The sequence below is a fragment of the Muntiacus reevesi genome, chromosome 2 (genome assembly GCF_963930625.1).
Source record: "Muntiacus reevesi chromosome 2, mMunRee1.1, whole genome shotgun sequence".
NCBI lineage: Eukaryota > Metazoa > Chordata > Mammalia > Artiodactyla > Cervidae > Muntiacus > Muntiacus reevesi.
Genome location: NC_089250.1, coordinates 11146893 through 11165096, shown reverse-complemented (window position 1 = coordinate 11165096; position 18204 = coordinate 11146893). Strand labels below are relative to the sequence as shown.

The 18204-nt window shown below is 46.8% G+C and overlaps 1 protein-coding gene across 2 annotated transcripts in view; it reads left to right on the top strand.

Moving 5' to 3' along the window:
* The first annotated feature begins 2115 nt into the window (after positions 1-2115).
* The window catches only part of LOC136159092 (ankyrin repeat domain-containing protein 26-like), a 51016-nt gene continuing 34927 nt past the window's right edge, over positions 2116-18204 (top strand). Inside the window, exons 1-7 of one of the 2 annotated variants that reach the window (XM_065920902.1) lie at positions 2116-2139; positions 3333-3446; positions 10045-10070; positions 10391-10573; positions 13118-13232; positions 13397-13570; positions 17926-18032. In XM_065920902.1, coding sequence (XP_065776974.1) covers positions 3387-3446; positions 10045-10070; positions 10391-10573; positions 13118-13232; positions 13397-13570; positions 17926-18032 — 665 coding nt within the window. In that variant the 5' untranslated portion in view covers positions 2116-2139; positions 3333-3386. Of the gene's footprint in view, positions 2140-3332; positions 3447-9926; positions 10005-10044; positions 10071-10390; positions 10574-13117; positions 13233-13396; positions 13571-17925; positions 18033-18204 lie in introns of both variants that reach the window. The other variant, XM_065920903.1, reaches the window with a different exon arrangement.

Here is an 18204-nt window from a genome sequence, read left to right as displayed (position 1 = left end):
TCAGGGTGACAGTATACAACCTTGACGTACTCCTTTCCCAATTTAGAACCAACTTGTCCTAATGCTCCCCTTTGAAAGGATGGCTGGGCTGATTCCAGTTTTGGGCTGTCACAGAAGCTGCAATGAACATTCCTAGGCAGGTGTTTGTGTGGATGTAGGTTTTCATTTCACAGGATAAATGCCCAGGAGAGCAATTACTGATCTGTACCGCAGTTGCATGTCTAATTTTATATGAAATTGCCTAGCCGTTATCCAGAGTGGCTACTAACAGTTTATGTTCCGCCAGCAGTGTATGCTAGGTTTAGTTGCCCCACATCCCTGTCCACACTGGGTGTTGTCACTGTTATTTTAGCCACTCCAGTAGGTGAGTGACCCTGAGTCAGAACAGCTAGAGCGGCCCTAGTTGGTTATCCCCTTCCCCTCGCTGATTCCGGCCTGGTAGAGAAGGAGGTTTCCCTTGAGGGCAGAGAGCAGAACGCTCTGTGCACTTCAGAAGAGTCGAGGTCTAGTCTGCTCAGGCTCCGTACAGAATGTCACAAGCAGGCGGCTTCAACTACAGGAGTTTGTTTCCCAAGGTTCTCAAGGCCAAGATCAAGGCGGGGCTGGCTTGCTTCCCATGAGGCCCTTCCACGCTTGTGGGCAGCCCCCTCTCACTGTGTCTCCTTATAAAGTCACTGTCCTGTTGGGCTGGGACCCCACCCTGTGAGCACATTTACCCTTAATGACCTGTTAGCAGCCTTGTCTCCAGACAGTGGTGACTTTGTGGGCCCGGTTCTACCCACAGCAGCCAGTCTGTTTAGGCCTCCAGCCTTTGACTCCTGGTGAGTTGTGACGCTCTTCGCCTGTTTTTCTTTCCGGTTTTGAGAACATTGGTTTACCCTGTGACTTCAGCTCTGTAATGGATCTCGGAAGACTTGTTGACTCTCAGTGACTCCGCTTTTTCTTTGTTCTTGTTGGGAGGGTGGGGGTGACGACTTCCAAGCTCTTTCCAGGCCGGGGCAGAAACGGTGTTTTGTTTCTCACGTGGGTTTCTGCACGTTCACTGTCAGAACTTAGAAGCGTAGTAGATTTTCACCGGCCGACCGGTGTCCTTGCTGAGTTGCCACTCACTCTGGGAGTGCTTTTGTCGCCTCTGGTTTCTCAGACACCTGCTGTACCGTGGAGAGACCTGCAGTTCCCATCTGCATCTTCCCACCACTGCCTGCCTCTCCCCGAGCCTGGGTGATAAGGTGGGAACACCTGCCCTGGGGCGACAGTGATGCCCTTGCCTAGCTGTGCATGAACCCGGCTCCGAGCGCCGAGGGATTCAGACCCTCAGCCTCCTGACCAATTGCTAGGAGAAAAGCAGAGGAGCAAAACATGGTTTGTGTGAAGCTCCGTCTCAGGAGCGTGAGCTCTACATTTAGAGGGAGGCTGCTCTACGTGGCTGATGTGGGTCCCGTTATGGAAGGAATTCAACCCAGCGAAGAACCCAGGAGGTAAACAGGACAAAATAGCTTGATCCTCCCAGGATCTGGCCTGAGGTCACTGGGAGGGCTACAGGCAGACCTTCCAGGCTCTCAGGGTGCAGAAGCCCCTGAATGGAGTTTGTGTTAGTCGCTGAGTCCTATCCGATTCTTTGTGACCCCATGGACTTTAGCCTGCCAAGCTCCTCTGTCTGTGGGATTCTCCAGGGAAAATTACTGGAGTGGGTTACCATGCCCTCCTCCAGGGGATCTTCCGAACTCAGGGACCAAATCCACGTATCCTGTGTCTCCTGCATTGCAGGCACATTCTTTACCGTCTGAACTACTAGGAAATGGAGTGTGGGCATCAGATAAATGGACTCTTCAGAATTCGTGAGCTTTCCTGAACACGCTCTTACCTTGTGGGGTGGCCTACCAGGTAGAGATGCAGTTTTCTGTGTCTGGTGGGGACCCTGAAGGTCTGGGCAGTCAGCCCACAACTGCTGTGCCTTTTCCCCGGCAGCGGTATGGAGCCACCCAGAGGCTGTTGCTGGCCCGTTCCCAGCTCACGCAGTGGGTGCAGCAGCTGCAGGAGGAGATGGCACAGCGCGTGCCTGCAGACCGCGTGGCCGAGCTGCAGCAGCTGCTGGAAGGGGAGCAGCGGGCGGCTTGGCGGCTCTAGGAGGAGGCACAGGTGAGTGGGGCAGGGCTGGGGGGCCAGCTGGGGGTGACGGGGAGGGTGAGTAGGATCTCTGGTGACTTAGCCACAAGCTGCCCAGGTGCCAACGGGAGGACGGCCCGACAGCCCTCCCGCCAAGTGGGATGCTTATGGAAGCCACGGTACCAAGCTTCTGCGGGAAACTGGTGGGTCTTTAGCGACTGACCCTGAAGTCCCCCAGCCTGTTTTCTTGGCTGAGTGTGTCTGCAGTCAGCCACACATGTGACCTGCTTCCAGGTCTGAAACGTGGTGATAGAAGGGCCCCAGCAGACAGATGGGCAGGGATAGCTCTTCAGGAGTGCACGCAGGTGCAGAGGTCCTGAGGTGGGCTATGCTTGGCGTGTTCAAAAGCAGCAAGGAGTAGGGGGCTGGTTGGACATGAGATCAGCACAGTGACTTCACGGACTTGGGGAGCCCTGCTGTGTGCCGGCCTCTCATGGAGAAACAGAGTTGCTGCCTTAAGAGGGCAGCAGAAGAGTGGCTCAGAGCGTGCACTGCAGGGGACTGGATCCTGGCTCCACCACCTGAGCCGAGTGATTTAACTGAGTGAGTGATTTGGCCCTCTGTGCTTCGATTTCTTTGAACCTCTGGAGGCAGTGGTTCCCACCTCAGAGCAGTCTCTGAGGCATCAGTGAGGGAGCACCTCAAAGTGTGAGCCTGGGAAGCACATTTGGGTCCTCAAAGTTCATGGGTCAGTGGGAGGGTGAGGAGGGGCAGAGGACCAGGTGCCTTCCCGAGGAAGGAATCTGTGCAAGATGGGAACGGTGGGTAAAATCTGCCAGTTGTAAAACACAAATTCTAACGAAGAACAGCCTTATAGCATTATGCAGACACGTTGTGCTGGAGAGACATTTAAGCTAGGACGGATTATTGACAAAGGAAATTTAGTCAGAGATCCACTAGAAAGGCTACCATGTTTGGGGAAACTCACCTTTGAGTCATCTAGGATTAAGATCCTAGGACAAGGAGTCTCTTCTCTGCTCACACTACAGTGAGAAATGCAGCTTTGTGGCTTCTGAGACATTTCTAACCATCCGTTCCTATGGATGAAAGGTTAGGCAGATGCTCAGATTGTGTGCACTTCAGCTGATTTCAATTCTAAGGTAAATAACCCTGAGATGACTCTTTTTAAAGTGAACCGTGTTGATCTCTAACCTCCTCTCGTTCAGGAAGCACGTGAAAAACAGCTGGAAGCAACAGAAGAGCAGGTGGAGGAGGTGGAGATGACTTGGAAGAACATGGAAGTGCTCCTCCATGAGAAAGTGGGTGAGCTGAAGGAGCAGGTGAGTGATGGACGCCTCGTTAGGGCGACCGGTAGCTGATGAGGGAGACAGGACCCAAGAGAACCCTGTGTCCCGCGGAAGTGCTGAGGAGGGGAGAGTAGGGCAGGGAGAGAGGGGAGCGAGAGGCCTTGCTGTCCTATGAGGTCTGCTTGGTGCTCCGGGAAGTGAAATGTGAGCGTCTGTGGAAATACTTCTCTACACAGGGACCAAATGTGGTTTATCTGGAGCGCCCTGGACCGCGGGTCCCCAGTTCTAGTCTCTCTGTGCAGGCTACCCGCTCCAGACCCCCACTCCCCATCTGTGTAGCTCCTGTTCTGCCGGCACCGCCGCCCTCCAACCTCGACTGTCCCCAGGTCCTCACTTTCCTTCCCAGCCGTCAGGCTCTTGGTGACCCCGCTACCCCCCAGTCACCTTTGGCAAAACCTCAACCCCAGGTAAACCTTGAGGCTCCTACATACCAGGGCTACATCCTCAGAGTAGATAGCAGCTTCTCTGGTGTCCTCGAGATTCTGCAGGACCTGGGCCCCTCCCCTCGGGCCCTTGGCCAGCCGACTTGGCAGCTCTGCCTTCCTCACGGGCCTCCTGGCCGTTCTTATCACCCCCGCATGTGCCGGCCTCTGCCCGGGAGGTTTACCCAGGCAGCCTCCCCCACCTCCCCCATGCTCCTCTCAGGGCTGTCTGTTCACCTCAGGCTCAGCCGTGTGTCCCCCGCCTGGGTTCTCTGTGAACACGCCAGCTGACCCTGCGTGCCCTGCTGGCTCCTCCCGTTAGAACACGTGCCTGTGGGAGCAGGGCCGCGGCCGGGCAGCACTTGGCCCGCAGAGCTGCTCAGTAGCTAGTTGAGTGAGTGAACTCAGCGCGGACTTTCAAAGCCCAAAGCTGGGACCCCTGCGTCTTTGCATCTTGAGCGTGTATCCTGTGTCCCCGTCGCTGGAGCCCCTGTCGGTGTCGTGTGGGTGGCACCAAGGAGCCTCGGCGCGTCCTGCTGACACGGTGGGCCTGCAGAGCCCGCTGACATAAGCCAAACAGTTTGGGTGCTCCTGACAATTTCCTTGTTGTCTTTTGGAGGTCTCCAGATTTGGGTCTTCTTGTCTTCATTTCGTGGTAACCCAGTTTGTACAAAGGTGGCTTAAATTTTCTCTACCACATAGTTTGTCATTTTCCTCTCTCATGCCAGCATCACAAAACCTGTCATTACATCCAACATGTCCCTGATTTGTAAGGTTCCCCAAGCTAGCCTGAACGCGTGTGGAGGAATAGGAAGGGAGAGCTGGTGGCGTGGCGTGCCTGTGTGAGACGTGCCGTACACTGCGGCTCTCTCCCCTCTCCCGTTTGGAAAGAGCCCACGATCTGATCTGCTGCTCAAGGAGCTCTATGTGGAAAATGCCCACCTGACAAAAGCGCTTCAAGTCACTGAAGAGAAGCAACGAGGCGCCGAGAAAAAGTCCCGATTCTTGGAAGGAAAAGTTAGAGCTCTCAGCAAACTCCTCAGCAAGATTGCTACAGCTTCCCTCGCTGTGTAGACTGCTTTTCTTCCTGGAGTTCATTGAAAGAACGTCTTTTAAAGTAAACCAGTGTGACACTGTAACTTATTGTGGCTCGTTGGCTGTATACCCCTCAATAGATGAGGATTGTGATTCTGTTTACCCCACAAGCATTTAATGAAGGTCTGTGTGCCAAATGCCTGGGAAACACATTGGAAAAGACTACTTTTTCTTTTTTTTAGTGGTCCTTGGGTAACTTCCAGAGTTAAATTCCTAATTTTGCTACTGAAAAAGAAACCAGATTATGGGGTTCTCAGCAAGGAAGATGGTAAAATAAAGCAATTTTCATCTTGCACTTCTGACCTTGGCTACAGAGATTGAAATGCAAAGTCAGGGCTGTGTAGTTTTACCATGGCACTGTTAGTGCTATGGGTTTAGTCACTGACATTCTCGATGGTGGGTCGAAGTAGACAGTCCAGAAACTCTACACTTTCTGTGACTTTCAACTAGCGATAAGGGATAGTGGAAGGAAGCCTTTTTGTCAGGGCCTGTTCCACCGCGAGGGAGGTCTAGACTGTGGTGGTGTTTTAGGGCTGTGGACTCAGGGAGGATGGTATTGTATCCCTTGTGAATGCAATCTTTTCCTCACTGAAATGTCATCACACTCTAAAATGTATTATATGTTTAAAAAAAACAGGAAAAAAGTATAGTTTTCTATTCAAGATATACATAAGTTATGGTCATTTGGTTGATCAAAATTAACTACTGTAATATGAAGTCACTGTATCTGCAATAAAATCCTTTTCTATTAAAATATTTAGATTAACTTCTAAATATTTTTAAATTAAAACATTTCAAAGATATAGAAAAGTAGTTCTGTAGGAAACAGTCATATGCATTACATAGACACGCAGCTGTGTAAGAACATTGTTACGACGTCCTGGACAGAAGCCCAGTCCCTGCTCTGCTGTAGCCAACCTCTCTCCTCTTCCCTGTGGCAGCGGCTCTCCTGAGGCTGCTGCACGCCCCCTCCCCTCCATCTGCCTGCACATTTACTGTACGTGCTTGAATGAGAAAAACCGTAAACGCTGGAAGAGATGGAAAGCTCAGGTCTGGGGTAGGAGGACTCAACAACATAATGTGCACTCTTCTCTCCATGCAACTATGGTTGCTTAACCTATGACAAAGAGTCAAGGATGGACAGTGCGGAAAACCCTCTTTAATAGGTGATGCTGGGAAATCTGGACAGATCTGTAAAACAATGAAATTAGAACATTGTCTGATACCATACAGCAAAGTATACTCAGAATGCATCAAAGACCTACATGGAAACTTTTAGAGGAAAACATAGGCCAAACACTCTTTGAGGGAATTCTCTTGGCAGTCCAAGGGTTAAGACATGGCACTTTCACTGCTGTGGGCCTGAGTTCGATCCCTGGTCAGGGAACTAAGATCCCACAAGTCGCATGGCACAGCCAAAAAAAAGCACTCTGACATAAATTGCAGAAATATCCTTTTTGATCCATGTCTTAGAGTACCGAAAATAAAAACAAAAATAAACACATGGGACTTAATTATACTTAAAAGCTATTCAACACCAAAGGAAACAATAAACCAAACAAAAAGCTAACAAGGACAAAATATTTGCAAAGGAAGCAACTGACAAGGGATTAATCTTCAAAATATGCAAATAGCTCTTGTAGCTCTATGTCAAAAAAATAAAAAACTGAAAACCCAGTTTTAAAATGGGCAAAACAAATAAATAAAAATAAAAAATAGAAATGGGCAGAAGACCGTAATAGACAGCTCTCCAAAGACATACAGATTGCCAGTAGGCACATGAAATGATGTTCAGCATCACAAATTATCAGAGAGGTGCACGACACCTGCAATGAGGTATCACATCTCACTGGTGAGAATGGCCATCATCCAAAAGACTACACATAATAAAGGCTGGAGAGGGTATAGAGGAAAGGAAACCCTCCTACCTTAGTGGGAAGACTGTAAATTGGTACAGCCACTATGGAGAACAGTATGGAAGTTCCTTAAAAAGCTGAAAGTGCAATAGAACTACTGTATGATGCCCGAGTCCCACTCTGGGGCATATACCTGGAGAAAACTATAATTCAAAAAGATACACAGACTCCAGTGTTCATTCCAAACTCGCTTCCCATCCAAGGTTGCCACATACCATTGATCAGAGTGCCCCGTGCTATACAGTAGGAAAGACGATTGAGTTTTCCACCTTGGATCCATCCCTTACTGTCAGAGTGGCTTTGGTGAGGCTACTTAACCTTCCGTGAGGGGAGCAGCTGCTCAGCTTCTGCTGGAGGAAGCAGGGAGGTGGGTTCCCCGCTGTCCCCTCCTCAACAGCACATTCCTTGGCCCTGGTCCACTGGTACTTTGTCTTGTCCAGGCAGAACTGTTTAGGCCTGAGTCCTGCTCCTCTTCAGTCGAGAACCTTCATCATTAGCCTTCCTCTACTCACCATCCTGGGGTCTGGGGCCTGGTGCCCAGCTGTCCCAGGGCCACTGCCTCCTGACCTCCTGCCCACTCTCCAGAGCAGCTGGACCCCTCCTTCCTCCCCAGCCTTGCCTTGATTATACCTAATGTCCACCCTTTCTAGACTGGTGTTCCACCTAGTGACAGCACGTCCCTGATTCTGCAGAAACAGTGATAATGCACAAATTAATAAGAGTAGTGATTGCTGCCACGTGTACACTTAACAAAATGCCCCTTCACTCTATGTGATAGGGTCCAACACCCACAGCTTCGTAAAGTGATGCTGGGATGAGACAATTGAGGCTGAGGGTTTAAACTTGATATTTGAGCTGGGATTTGCACATGCACGGCCTACCTGCCACCAAATCTGACTCTTGCTGCTGCAGCCCTTGGTTTTTCTTTATCACTGTGGGGATTAGTTGATATTAGTGCCAGATCGGGGCTGGAACGGCCTTGCTAGGCATGATCTATCCCTCTTCCTCCCCAGGCAAACAGTCTAATTTGCAGGGTGAGATCACAGGAGACAGGAGATAGATACGTGGAGCCATAGACAAATGGAGAAAATAAATTGGTTGAAATATCTGCGGCTCATTTAGGGGCAGAGCCAGAGTAGTCGTTCGAAACGATCTTTGTCTTATCCGCGTATGACTGTGATCTCTCTTCTCAAAGCTGGGGGCCCAGACAAGGCCCTTGGGTTCTCCCCTCCTACAGATGTAGTTTATGTAATAAGCATCTGAACGCCAGCATCCCAGCTCCCTTTAGACAGATTTCTTGAGCTCTGACAGCTTCAGAAAGGAACCAGGGAGCAAATGTGGACACGGCAGCCCAAGGACCGCTTGGAGTTGCAGGCTGCACTTGCCTCGATCACGGAGACATGATTCTCCCATCCCTCAGCCTCACTCCCGGGCTGAAAACAGCCCCCACCCCCACCCGGGGCCCATCCATGTCCATGATAAAGAATCCTCTCTCTCCGCCCGGCACACACCCAGGTTCACACCTGGGCCAATTTCCCCGCCTTTCAGGTTGGCCGTTGCCTGTCCTGCGGGATCAGAAATGATAGGTTTACACTACACTGTGAGTTTGGATCAGAGTGTGCTGAGCCAATGTGTGTTCCCTGCTTCTTCCCAGCCTCAGCCACTACCTGGGAAGAGAAAAAAGCTCCTTGCTCTTTCCTGGGAGCCAGGCTGAGGCAGGCTGAACATGCGCTCCAGCTGTTCTCCACACCCGGGATACGTTTACTCAGAGCACAGTGTCAGCCACACAGACTCGGGGCAGGAGTCCCCTCCCCGCCGGGAAGTGACAACAGCCCGTGGCTGCATGCACGGCAACCCGCCCCCTCCCATCTGTGGGGACAGATGAGGGTCTTGAGCTCTTCTTCCCTCCAGTGAGGATCCAGCTCGTGGCCTCACCACGTGATGTTTATGCCCTGGTAGCAGCACTGGCAGCTTTCTCTGAGCCTTACCACCTGGCACCCGTGACCTGCAGTGCTGAGAGCTCTCCCCCTTCCCCTGGAGGCGAGCCGTTTGATTTCGGCTCCTCTCTTTGATTTCGGCTCCTCTCCACTCCGGTGGCAGAGAGGAGAAGAGTTCCACAGGGTGCGGGAGCAGAGTCTAGGCTGTGGCGAGGAGGAGGGCGTGGGGCTGGGCAGCTCCTTCAGGGTCTTCGTTTGTGGGCTGAGCACCGTTCAGGCTGTGGGTGAAGGGGGCAGCATGGTGGAGGGAGAGGGTTTGCTTTGGTTTTTTTACAGTGCTGTGCTGGTTTCTGCCAAGCATCAGCGTGAGTCCATCTCAGGAGAGAGGGCTTCCTTGTTTCTAAAGATGGCAGCCATCCTGGTCCAAGCCTCCTGGTCCCTGCTTTTCTTCCTATCAGACACTTGCCCCAAGTAGGCTAGCTTCCCTGTTAACTCAGTTGGTAAAGAATCCACCTGCAAAGCAGGAGAGCCCAGTTCGATTCCTGGGTCAGGAAGATCTGCTTGAGAAAGGATCGGCTACCCACTCCAGTGTTCCTGAGCTTGCTTGGTGCTCAGCTGGTAAAGAATCTGCCTGCTATGCGAGAGACCTGGGTTCTGTCTCTGGGTTGGAAAGGTCCCCTGGAGAAGGGAAAGGCTACCCACTCCAATATTCTGGCCTAGAGAATTCCATGGAGTGTGTAGTCCATGCCTTAGCAAAGAGTCAGACAAGACTGAGCGACTATCACTTTCACTTTTCATGCTTTTTATAAATGACCTTTATTGAGGATATTTCTATTTTATTGTATTTTTTTAAAATCATGAATGGGTTGTGAATTTTGTCAAGTGTTTTTTCTGCATAGTCTTACTTTTACTTCTTACTTGAATGCTGGTAGATTTGCTCTTTGAATCCATTTGGTCCTAAGCTTTTAGCTTTGTGGAGGTTTTTTTTTTTTAAATAATATTTGAATCTTCTTATTTCTTATTAGAGTGTTGAGTTTTTCTACTTTTTTTTGTTTTAGTCTTGACAGATTGTATGTTTTTCAGAATTTATCTAGGTTTTCCAGTTTGCAATTGTTCATCAATAATAATGGTCCCTTATGATTATGCTTCTTTACTTCTAAGGTATGTGTTGTAATGTCACTTTCCTTTCTGTTTCTTTCAGTTTCCTCTCTTTCCTTCTTACCTTAGGTAAGGGTTTATTGATATTGTTTGTTTCTTTCAAAAAATGCATTTCCAGTTCTTGCACATGCACACTGGGCATTCTGGCACACGGGCAATGTGTTTAGAGGTGTCGCTTAGCGACGGTCATTGTGATGTAAGATTCCAAACCGTTGAGCTTCCCAGCTGGGAGGTTGTGGCGGGACAGCTCTGGCTTACCTCTAGTGCTCGTGTTGGGTTTAGGGGACTGCGAAGAGCCGAGGGGGAGTTGAGGTGTGTTTGGAGTCTGTAGGCTCTGCGATGAAGAAGCTTTTTGGCTTCAGGAGTAAGAAGGGCCTGTCACCCTTCAGCTCCTCCATCAGCCTGGGGAGAGACAGAGGTCATCGTAAAACCAGCTTCCAGCCCAGGTACCACATCCGAGACAAGGACCTCGGGAAGATCCACGAGGCTGCCAGCGTGGGCAACGCAGCCAAAGTGTGGCAGGTCCTGTTGCTCGGAGAGAGTGTCCTGAACGAGAAGGACAAGATGAACAGGTGAGCGGGGAGGGAGGGCCTGGCAGGGGTCCCTCCTGGGAGTCTCCCCTCCAGAGCTCACAGACACCTTTGTGGGATCCAGCGCCCCACAGCCTTGATAGGCTGCAAAAGCCTTAGTTACTTTCGGACCTGCTGATAATTCCCCTTGTAGAGCACTTTACTGGTCGTTTTAAAGTTATTTAACTGAATGTCAGTAATCACAGATCTGAAATAAAACATGAATAGCATCTTTTTTTTTCTTCTTCCTCTTCCTCCTCTTTATTCGTTGTTATGCATGCGTTAACATGATCTCCTCTTGAGTAAGAGCTCTCAAGTTCTATAGCCCTCAAGAAATCTTCTGGAACTCCCTAGCTCTCACATTGTTTTTCTCATGTGATTTATGAAAACTCTTCTTCCCATTGATCATCCATTATGGATATTGGCAGTGGACAGGCTTTTGATGTTGACGGCATCTTATTTTTAATGTACACGTTTTTATACCATAATGTTACATATTACAGAAAACTGCATAGTGAGAAAATAATCTCCATGGCAGGTCAACTTCTGGATTAAAAATTCTTCAGATACAGTGCAGTATCTGTTTTATATCAGTGTACGCTTATGTGTATATGTTCCTTGCTGAAGGACCTTAGAAGACAGCTTTGAAATAGGAAGCTGGCTGTGTCCTTGAGTAGGACGGCATTTTCCTAGGGTATGTGGTCTTTCCATGTTTAAACTAAATAAACAGATCGTGGTTTTAAAGATTTTGGGTTACACATGCTGTCTTTAATTGTTGTGATGAAATTAAAAGTTTTGTGTAGGAGGCAAAGATTTGCCCTTTTAGATATCAAAATTTGCTGGTGACATTTTCTATCAGAAAAGATAAATTATGTGTAGATGGTGTAGACATAACCTGGTAACTATTTAGATAAAAGTAACTAGATTTTTTTTATCTCGCCAAAACGTTTCAAATGGAGTATGGATCAAAAATTTTTAACACACAGGATGAGAAAAGTACCAGAAGAAAACTGAAATTCCTATTTATACATTTTTTGCATACTGACCAAGACCTTCTTTTTTTTCTAGTTGTACTGGTTATTAACCTTAATATTTTTTTAATTAAATGGTAATTGCTTTCCAATGTTGTGTTGGTTTCTGCTGTACAGCCTCATAAATCGGTTGGGAATACACATATATCCCACCCCAAGGACCTTTCTAAGAGTGATTTCAAAGGCAAGAAGTGTGGAATTTCCTGGGTTTCGGCACCAAAAAACAAAAAGAAGAAAAACAGAAATCTGCAAGTTGATTTAGCAACCCCCCAAATTTGATAATCTCTGTAGAGCAAGCTGTCTGTAGGGAAGTCAGATGAGCAGGCAGAGCTTGTCTTTCTGGCACTCATAGGAATGTGGCACAGATAAAAACAATTTGTCACTTTCAATTTAACTTAGAATTTTTTGTGAAGATTGGTATCCCGTGACAACTTTCAGCCTTTTCAGAAGTCAAGGGAATCTTGGGAATTTCCTGGCCGTCCAGTGGTTAAGACTCACTGCTCTGGGCCCAGGGTTCAATCTCTGGAGAGGGAACTAAAATCCTGCAAGCTACAAGGATATATTTTCCAACATGGGAAATATAGTTAATATTTTATAGTCACTTTAAATGCAGTGTAACCGTTCACAGTTGGGGATCACTGTGTTGTGCACCTGTATTATATAATAATATATAATATGCATCATCTCTAAGAAAACTTAGATGAAAACCCCTCATGGTTATTAGACAACCGGAAAGAGGAGAAATGAACAAACAAAAATGCTACAATTTACGGTTGTAAAGCCTGTGAATTATAAATTATATTTCAATGTCAGAGACGTTAACATGTGAGAAAATAAACATATTAGAATCATCGAAGTACAATATTGTCTCTAATCCTCTAAACATATCTGCAAAGGAGGTGTAATGTCCTTTGACTTCATTCAGATGTTGTCCTTGTAAGATAGTAGCAATAGTAGTAAGTATGATAATATAATCTAACAATTACTAGCTGTTATCTGTGCCGGGAACAGTTCCAAACCCTGTGCATGTTTGATTTAAGCATCGCAGTGCTGTCCTGTGAGATAACCACTCCTCTCTCTCCATTTTGTTGGTGAGGAAATTGAGGTACAGAGAGGGTGAGCGACAGCTAATAAGTGACAAAGTCAAATGTAAGCTCAAGTTGAGCTGAATCTCAAGGTCTCGCGCATTCTATTCAAGTAGACTGTTCTTTCATTACTGTGTAAGAGGAGCTGAACCCACTCCAGTGTTCTTGCCTGGAGAATCCCAGGGATGGGAGCCTGGTGGGCTGCCGTCTATGGGGTCGCACAGAATCAGACACGACTGAAGCGACTTAGCAGTAGCGGCAACAAGAGGAGCTAAATGAATAATACCCTGCTCTTTCTCCAGAAGAAAACGAAATATTTGTTTTAGAGGGATACAAGTACTATGCTGTTGAGTGTTTTCAATCACACAAAGAGTTGTTTGTTTTGAAACAGCTACACCACATTTTCCTAAGAACTTGTCTTGCTTTTGTAGGACTGCCCTCCACTTGGCCTGTGCCAATGGCCATTCAGCGGTGGTAGCTCTCCTCCTGGAGAGAAAATGCCTGCTTGACCTCTGTGACAGTGAAAACAAGACCGCGCTGATAAAGGTATGGGGCAGCGCGAACCATGTCCACATGAGATGGCTGTGATTTAACTACTGAGACTAACAATGAATTCATCTCGTTGAAATAGAGGGAACTGGTGAACTTGTAGACTGTTTACTGTGAATTCCTAGAACTCACACTCTTGTTTCTTGGCACAACGCTGACAGGCCGTAGAATGCCAAGAGGAGGAGTGTGCGACTCTCCTGCTGGAGGAGGGCGCCGACCCGAACGTCAGGGACGCCAGTGGCAACGCCGCGCTCCACCACGCGGTCCTTTGCCAGAATACATCACTGGCAGCAAAGCTGCTTTCCTACAACGCCAATATAGAAGCCAGGAACGAGGTATCGTCAGCTAACTCTATTGACAAAATATTTGCAAAGCATTTTTCTAAACTGTAGTGTTTTATTGATAATAGTATGTAAATAGGTAGACTGAGTAGTGTCCAGCAGGCCCTGTTACCATGGAAACAACTCCAAAGCCAAGTCAGGGGGTGGGTGGAACCTGTCAGAGCCCGCAGAAACGGCAGCGCTGTCTCTCTCAGCCGCCTTCAACCCCAGAAGGAAGATTTTCCCACTAGAACGTGCTCAGGAATGGGTCGTCGGCTCAAGTCCTACAAACACTGAAGGCCTGGGAGAGTGAAGTGATGTGGTGGGTGGCTGCTTCCAGGGGCTCAGGGAATGGGCGCAGCTGCTGGGGGAGGGCTGGGGGTAGGAGGAAGGAGAACCAGTGCTCAGCAGGGGGAGCTGGGGGGTGCAGGTGGGCCGGGGAGGCAGCAGGCCTGGAGCCCTGAGCCCTCCAGGACCCCTGTTCTGAGATCCGGTCAAGTGGGTCAGGTCATGTTTGACACCAGCCAGGGCGTTCACTTGTGCTGGTGACCACTTGGTTCGCCAGGTGCACAGCTCGGGTCTCCCACTCTCAGCCCTGGGGGGCTGCTCGGCGGGGCTGCAGCTGAGTGTGGGGAGCTGGTGATGATGAAGCTGTCCCTCCTGCTCTTTCTCCTGCGGCTGCAGCCCCGCCAGGAGCTGCAGAGAGAGCTCCCCCACTCTCAGAGCTGGGCGCAGTTTTCCTTGCTTGGAAGCTCCAGCCCTCCCTGAGTGAAAATATTTTGAAAGCACTTGATTGTCTAAGATGTCACTTTAAATCACGATATTGCTCAAGAAGCATTAGAGAGCAAAGCGTTCTTTTTGGTTTATGGCAGATATTTGTGATAACAGCAATTGTTAAAGGTAAAACTTTTTCCAAGTATTTTTCCCTCACTGAAAAAAATTTTTTTTTCTAATTAGTCTAAAATAACACAGTAATGCAAAATTTGCCTTGGAGACAATCTTAAAACTCAAACAAGCATTTGACAACATACTAGAAATGTTGCTGTTGTTAGCACATTCCAATTTTATGAAAAAATGATTTATATAAAAATGATTTCTTTCTCATTGCCCAAGGCTTCAGAGGCTAAGAGGAAAGGAAAAAGAGCGAGCAGGTGAAAAACGCAGATCAGGCTGTAATTTTGGCTGTTGGGGAAATGCCAAGAAGAGGGTTTTTTTTTTTTTTAATATGTATTTGGCTGTGCTGGGTCTTAGTTTCGGCATGCAGGCTCTAGTTCCCTGATCGGGGATCGAATCCAGATCCCCTGCACTGTGAGTGCTGGGACCCAGCCACTGGGCCACCACAGAAGTCCTGAGGTTTTGGTTTTGTTGTTTTCCCCCTTCAGTTTGTATATTTTGGTAAGGTGCTTTTCAGTTTCAGGTGTAATAGTTGTTATTTTGAGAAAGAGATTGAATGAGTTGGAGACTTGCCTAGGTATCAATTTTAGGAAGACTCTGCAGAAATCAGATCAGCAGTGAAAAGGCGGTGATTAAGTTGGAAGGAAGAGAGAAGAACCAATATTGAACAGAAATATTATCCTATTCTGGCAGAAACAGCCAGTTAGATAAGAGTCTAGGCTCTGCTCTCAATCTAGAAGGTCTTGATGGAAAGGAAGGGGTTTATAAAAAATGAGATCCGGTTGCCTTTTGTGTTTATTAGTCCCTGTTCTACCATTATTTACCCAGGAAAATTTAATTGTTTTGATGACTCTTGCCTCTTACACTTTTCTTTTTTCTTCAAATCCTCAAGTAAGAGAAGGAATTGGCCATGTGGGTTAGAGACGAGACTGGAATGTTTGCTGGGCTAATTCTCAGCTAGATTGTACTGGTGAAAACCACAATCTATTGGGAAAGTTTATAAAAAAATTTACAAACCTAGGCTGTTCCCTGAAGATTTTGATGGAATAAATCGAGGAAGGCCTGGACTTGTGTATTTAGAAATATTTCCTTGAGATTCTGATAGGATCCTTGGTGAAGAACTATGGAGTGATTAAGTATAATTTCTAGTGCACCTGTCTCAACAATAAGTAATCTATAGAAGGGTTGGCGTTTGATCAATGCTAGCTACTTCCGTCAGCTCCCTCCTTTGCAGCAATATTAGCCTGACTTTTTCCTCTGCCTCTGTGATTGAGAAGTTAAAAGGAACATTTTTGGCAATATCTATTGGCTTGAGTGATATAACTCCTTTTTCTTCCAACCACTAATTATTCAGTGACACTCCAAGAGTCTTTAGAGATTTGCTCATGGCCAAGTCACTTCATCTGTAGAGTCTGACCCTTTAAGAATTTTACAGCTTCTGTTACCAACCAGGTCATTAGGTCAACAGATGTTTGTTAGCAACAGGGTTTTCCTGACCGCGGTAACGGTAATTCATGAGCCTTCTTTTGGTGTCAGCAGGACAGACTCTTGCAGTGTGTCTGTTAGATTTGCTGCGTCCTGGCATAAGCGAGAGGACAAACATCAAAAACCCATGAAGTTAGTACAGATGGGGATTGTTTTAATCATTTAGTTTCAGCAGTCTTAGGAACTCATTATCCATTTGGTTAATAATCTGGGAGAATTCTAGAAAGAGATTGTAGTTTTAACAAGCAGTGGAAACATTCTTCAAGTGGGAATTTTGTCTTGTTTTTTAAATTTATTTTAATAAAATTATGAGTCAATAGCAATTTTTATTACATGTTGAGACCACTTTTCTTGTGAAACACATGATACTCAAGAAAAAAAGCTTTCACATACAAATATTTGCTTTATACCCACCTGTTTGGAAACAGCAAAACGTAAAAGCACAAATGGGCTACAGACCAAATGTGGTCCTTGGTTATGTTTAGCTTACCTAATTCCACAAACTGAGTCAACATTTAAAATTTAGGAAACTCATGCAGATGTCTGCATTTCAGGCTTCTCAGAGACCCAAATCTGGTAAAACAGATTTTTTGAGACTATCACCCCTTGAGCCCATTCTACTGTTTGATCTGCATGTGGAGGCCTCCCCTTCTGTATGGGGCGTGTGTTTGCGGGTTTGCCAGCCTCACCTGGCTTTTTCACTTAGGTCACCAGGTTTCCCTCTCCAGAAGCATCTGAGTTTCCAATTCTTGATTTATAGTTTATTTTGATAACTATTTCAAAGTTTTAAAGACAGTCTAATTAATCTATAATTGATTCCATATTTTAAAAGAATCTCTTAAGGATGGGATTGAATTTTTCAAATTAGAATTTTTAAGTTGGTTGTGGCGGTTTCACACTGAATGAGTCTTCCAGACACACAGGATTATGAGAGAGAGCATGGGGAGAGTTCACGGAAGAGCAACTCCCCGAGAAAATGCTGAGTGCATATTTATTGGTAACTTATCTTGTAATCCTTCACTAAGAGCCGTAAAGCAAGACAGAGACCAGAACTCAGGGATTAAGGAAGCTTCCTCCTGGAGGTCTGGAGGTCATCACATGAGAGCCGTCAAGAAAGGTCTTTGAAGATAAGCGTTGTTGTTCTGCATGAAACAGCATCTAGCTAATGCTGACCTGTCAGTTTAACTTAAGGGCGGGGGAAGGAACAAGCAAAGGAGAATGAGTAAGATTAAATTTCCGGAGACTTTGCTGAGAAAGCCGAGAAACATGGTGCCCACAGTTGGTTTTTTTGGAAGAAAAGAAAACAACCTTTCTCTTTGCATGTTCATGTAGAGGATAACATTCCCATTGGAATGGCTCTGAACATCATGAGGTTACTCTTGGTCATCCTTGGATAGGTTATGCATGCCACAGATAATATGATGTATTCCTGCCTCAGCGTTGTTCCTAAAATATGCAGCTACTGAATCAAGTAGCTAATTGATTCTCTCTGGAGGAGTGTTGAGACTAGTAATAGAGCAAGTAAATACTACAATATTCCTGATAAATACCATGATAGAAGCAAAGATCTTTGGAACCAGTAAATGTTGAAAGTGAGTTTTAGAGAATGACTCTGTGGTTCATCTTTGGAAGAGGAAGAAGAGGAGCATTTTATTCTTTACCTTTTCAAAAGACATATTTGGCTGCTCTGGGTCTAGTTGTCACACGTGGGATCTTGAGTTTCGGCATGTGGACTCTAGTTCCCTGACCAGGGATGGAACCTGGACCCCCTGCTTGGGAGCTCAAATCTTAGCCCCTGGACGCCCAGGGAAGGCCAGGAGGAGGAGAATCTTGAAGAGATAGAAGGCGCGCCGGGGCTGAGGAGGAGGGACTCCCGTTTATTTGCTTTCTGAATTATATGTTTAAGTTCAGAGAATCTATTGCATGATTTTCAGTTCAGTTTAGAAATAGGTTAACTGGGTACATTCGAAATGGTTTTTCCTGTTTTACAGGATGACCTCACACCACTATTATTGGCCATAAATGAAAGGAAACAGCAAATGGTGGAATTTTTAGTAAAGAAAGAAGCAAGTGTACACGCGGTTGATAAGATGAAAAGGTACAGTTGTTCTTTTTCTTTTTAAAAACTTTAGTGCTGTTCTTGGGTGCTAACATCAAGATAAAGATTAAATTAAAAAGGTTTCATTTGTGATCAACACTTTATCAGTTAGGTAGAAAACCATTTATTCTGACTGGGAGTCGTGAAAAACTATATAGCAGGGATATATAGC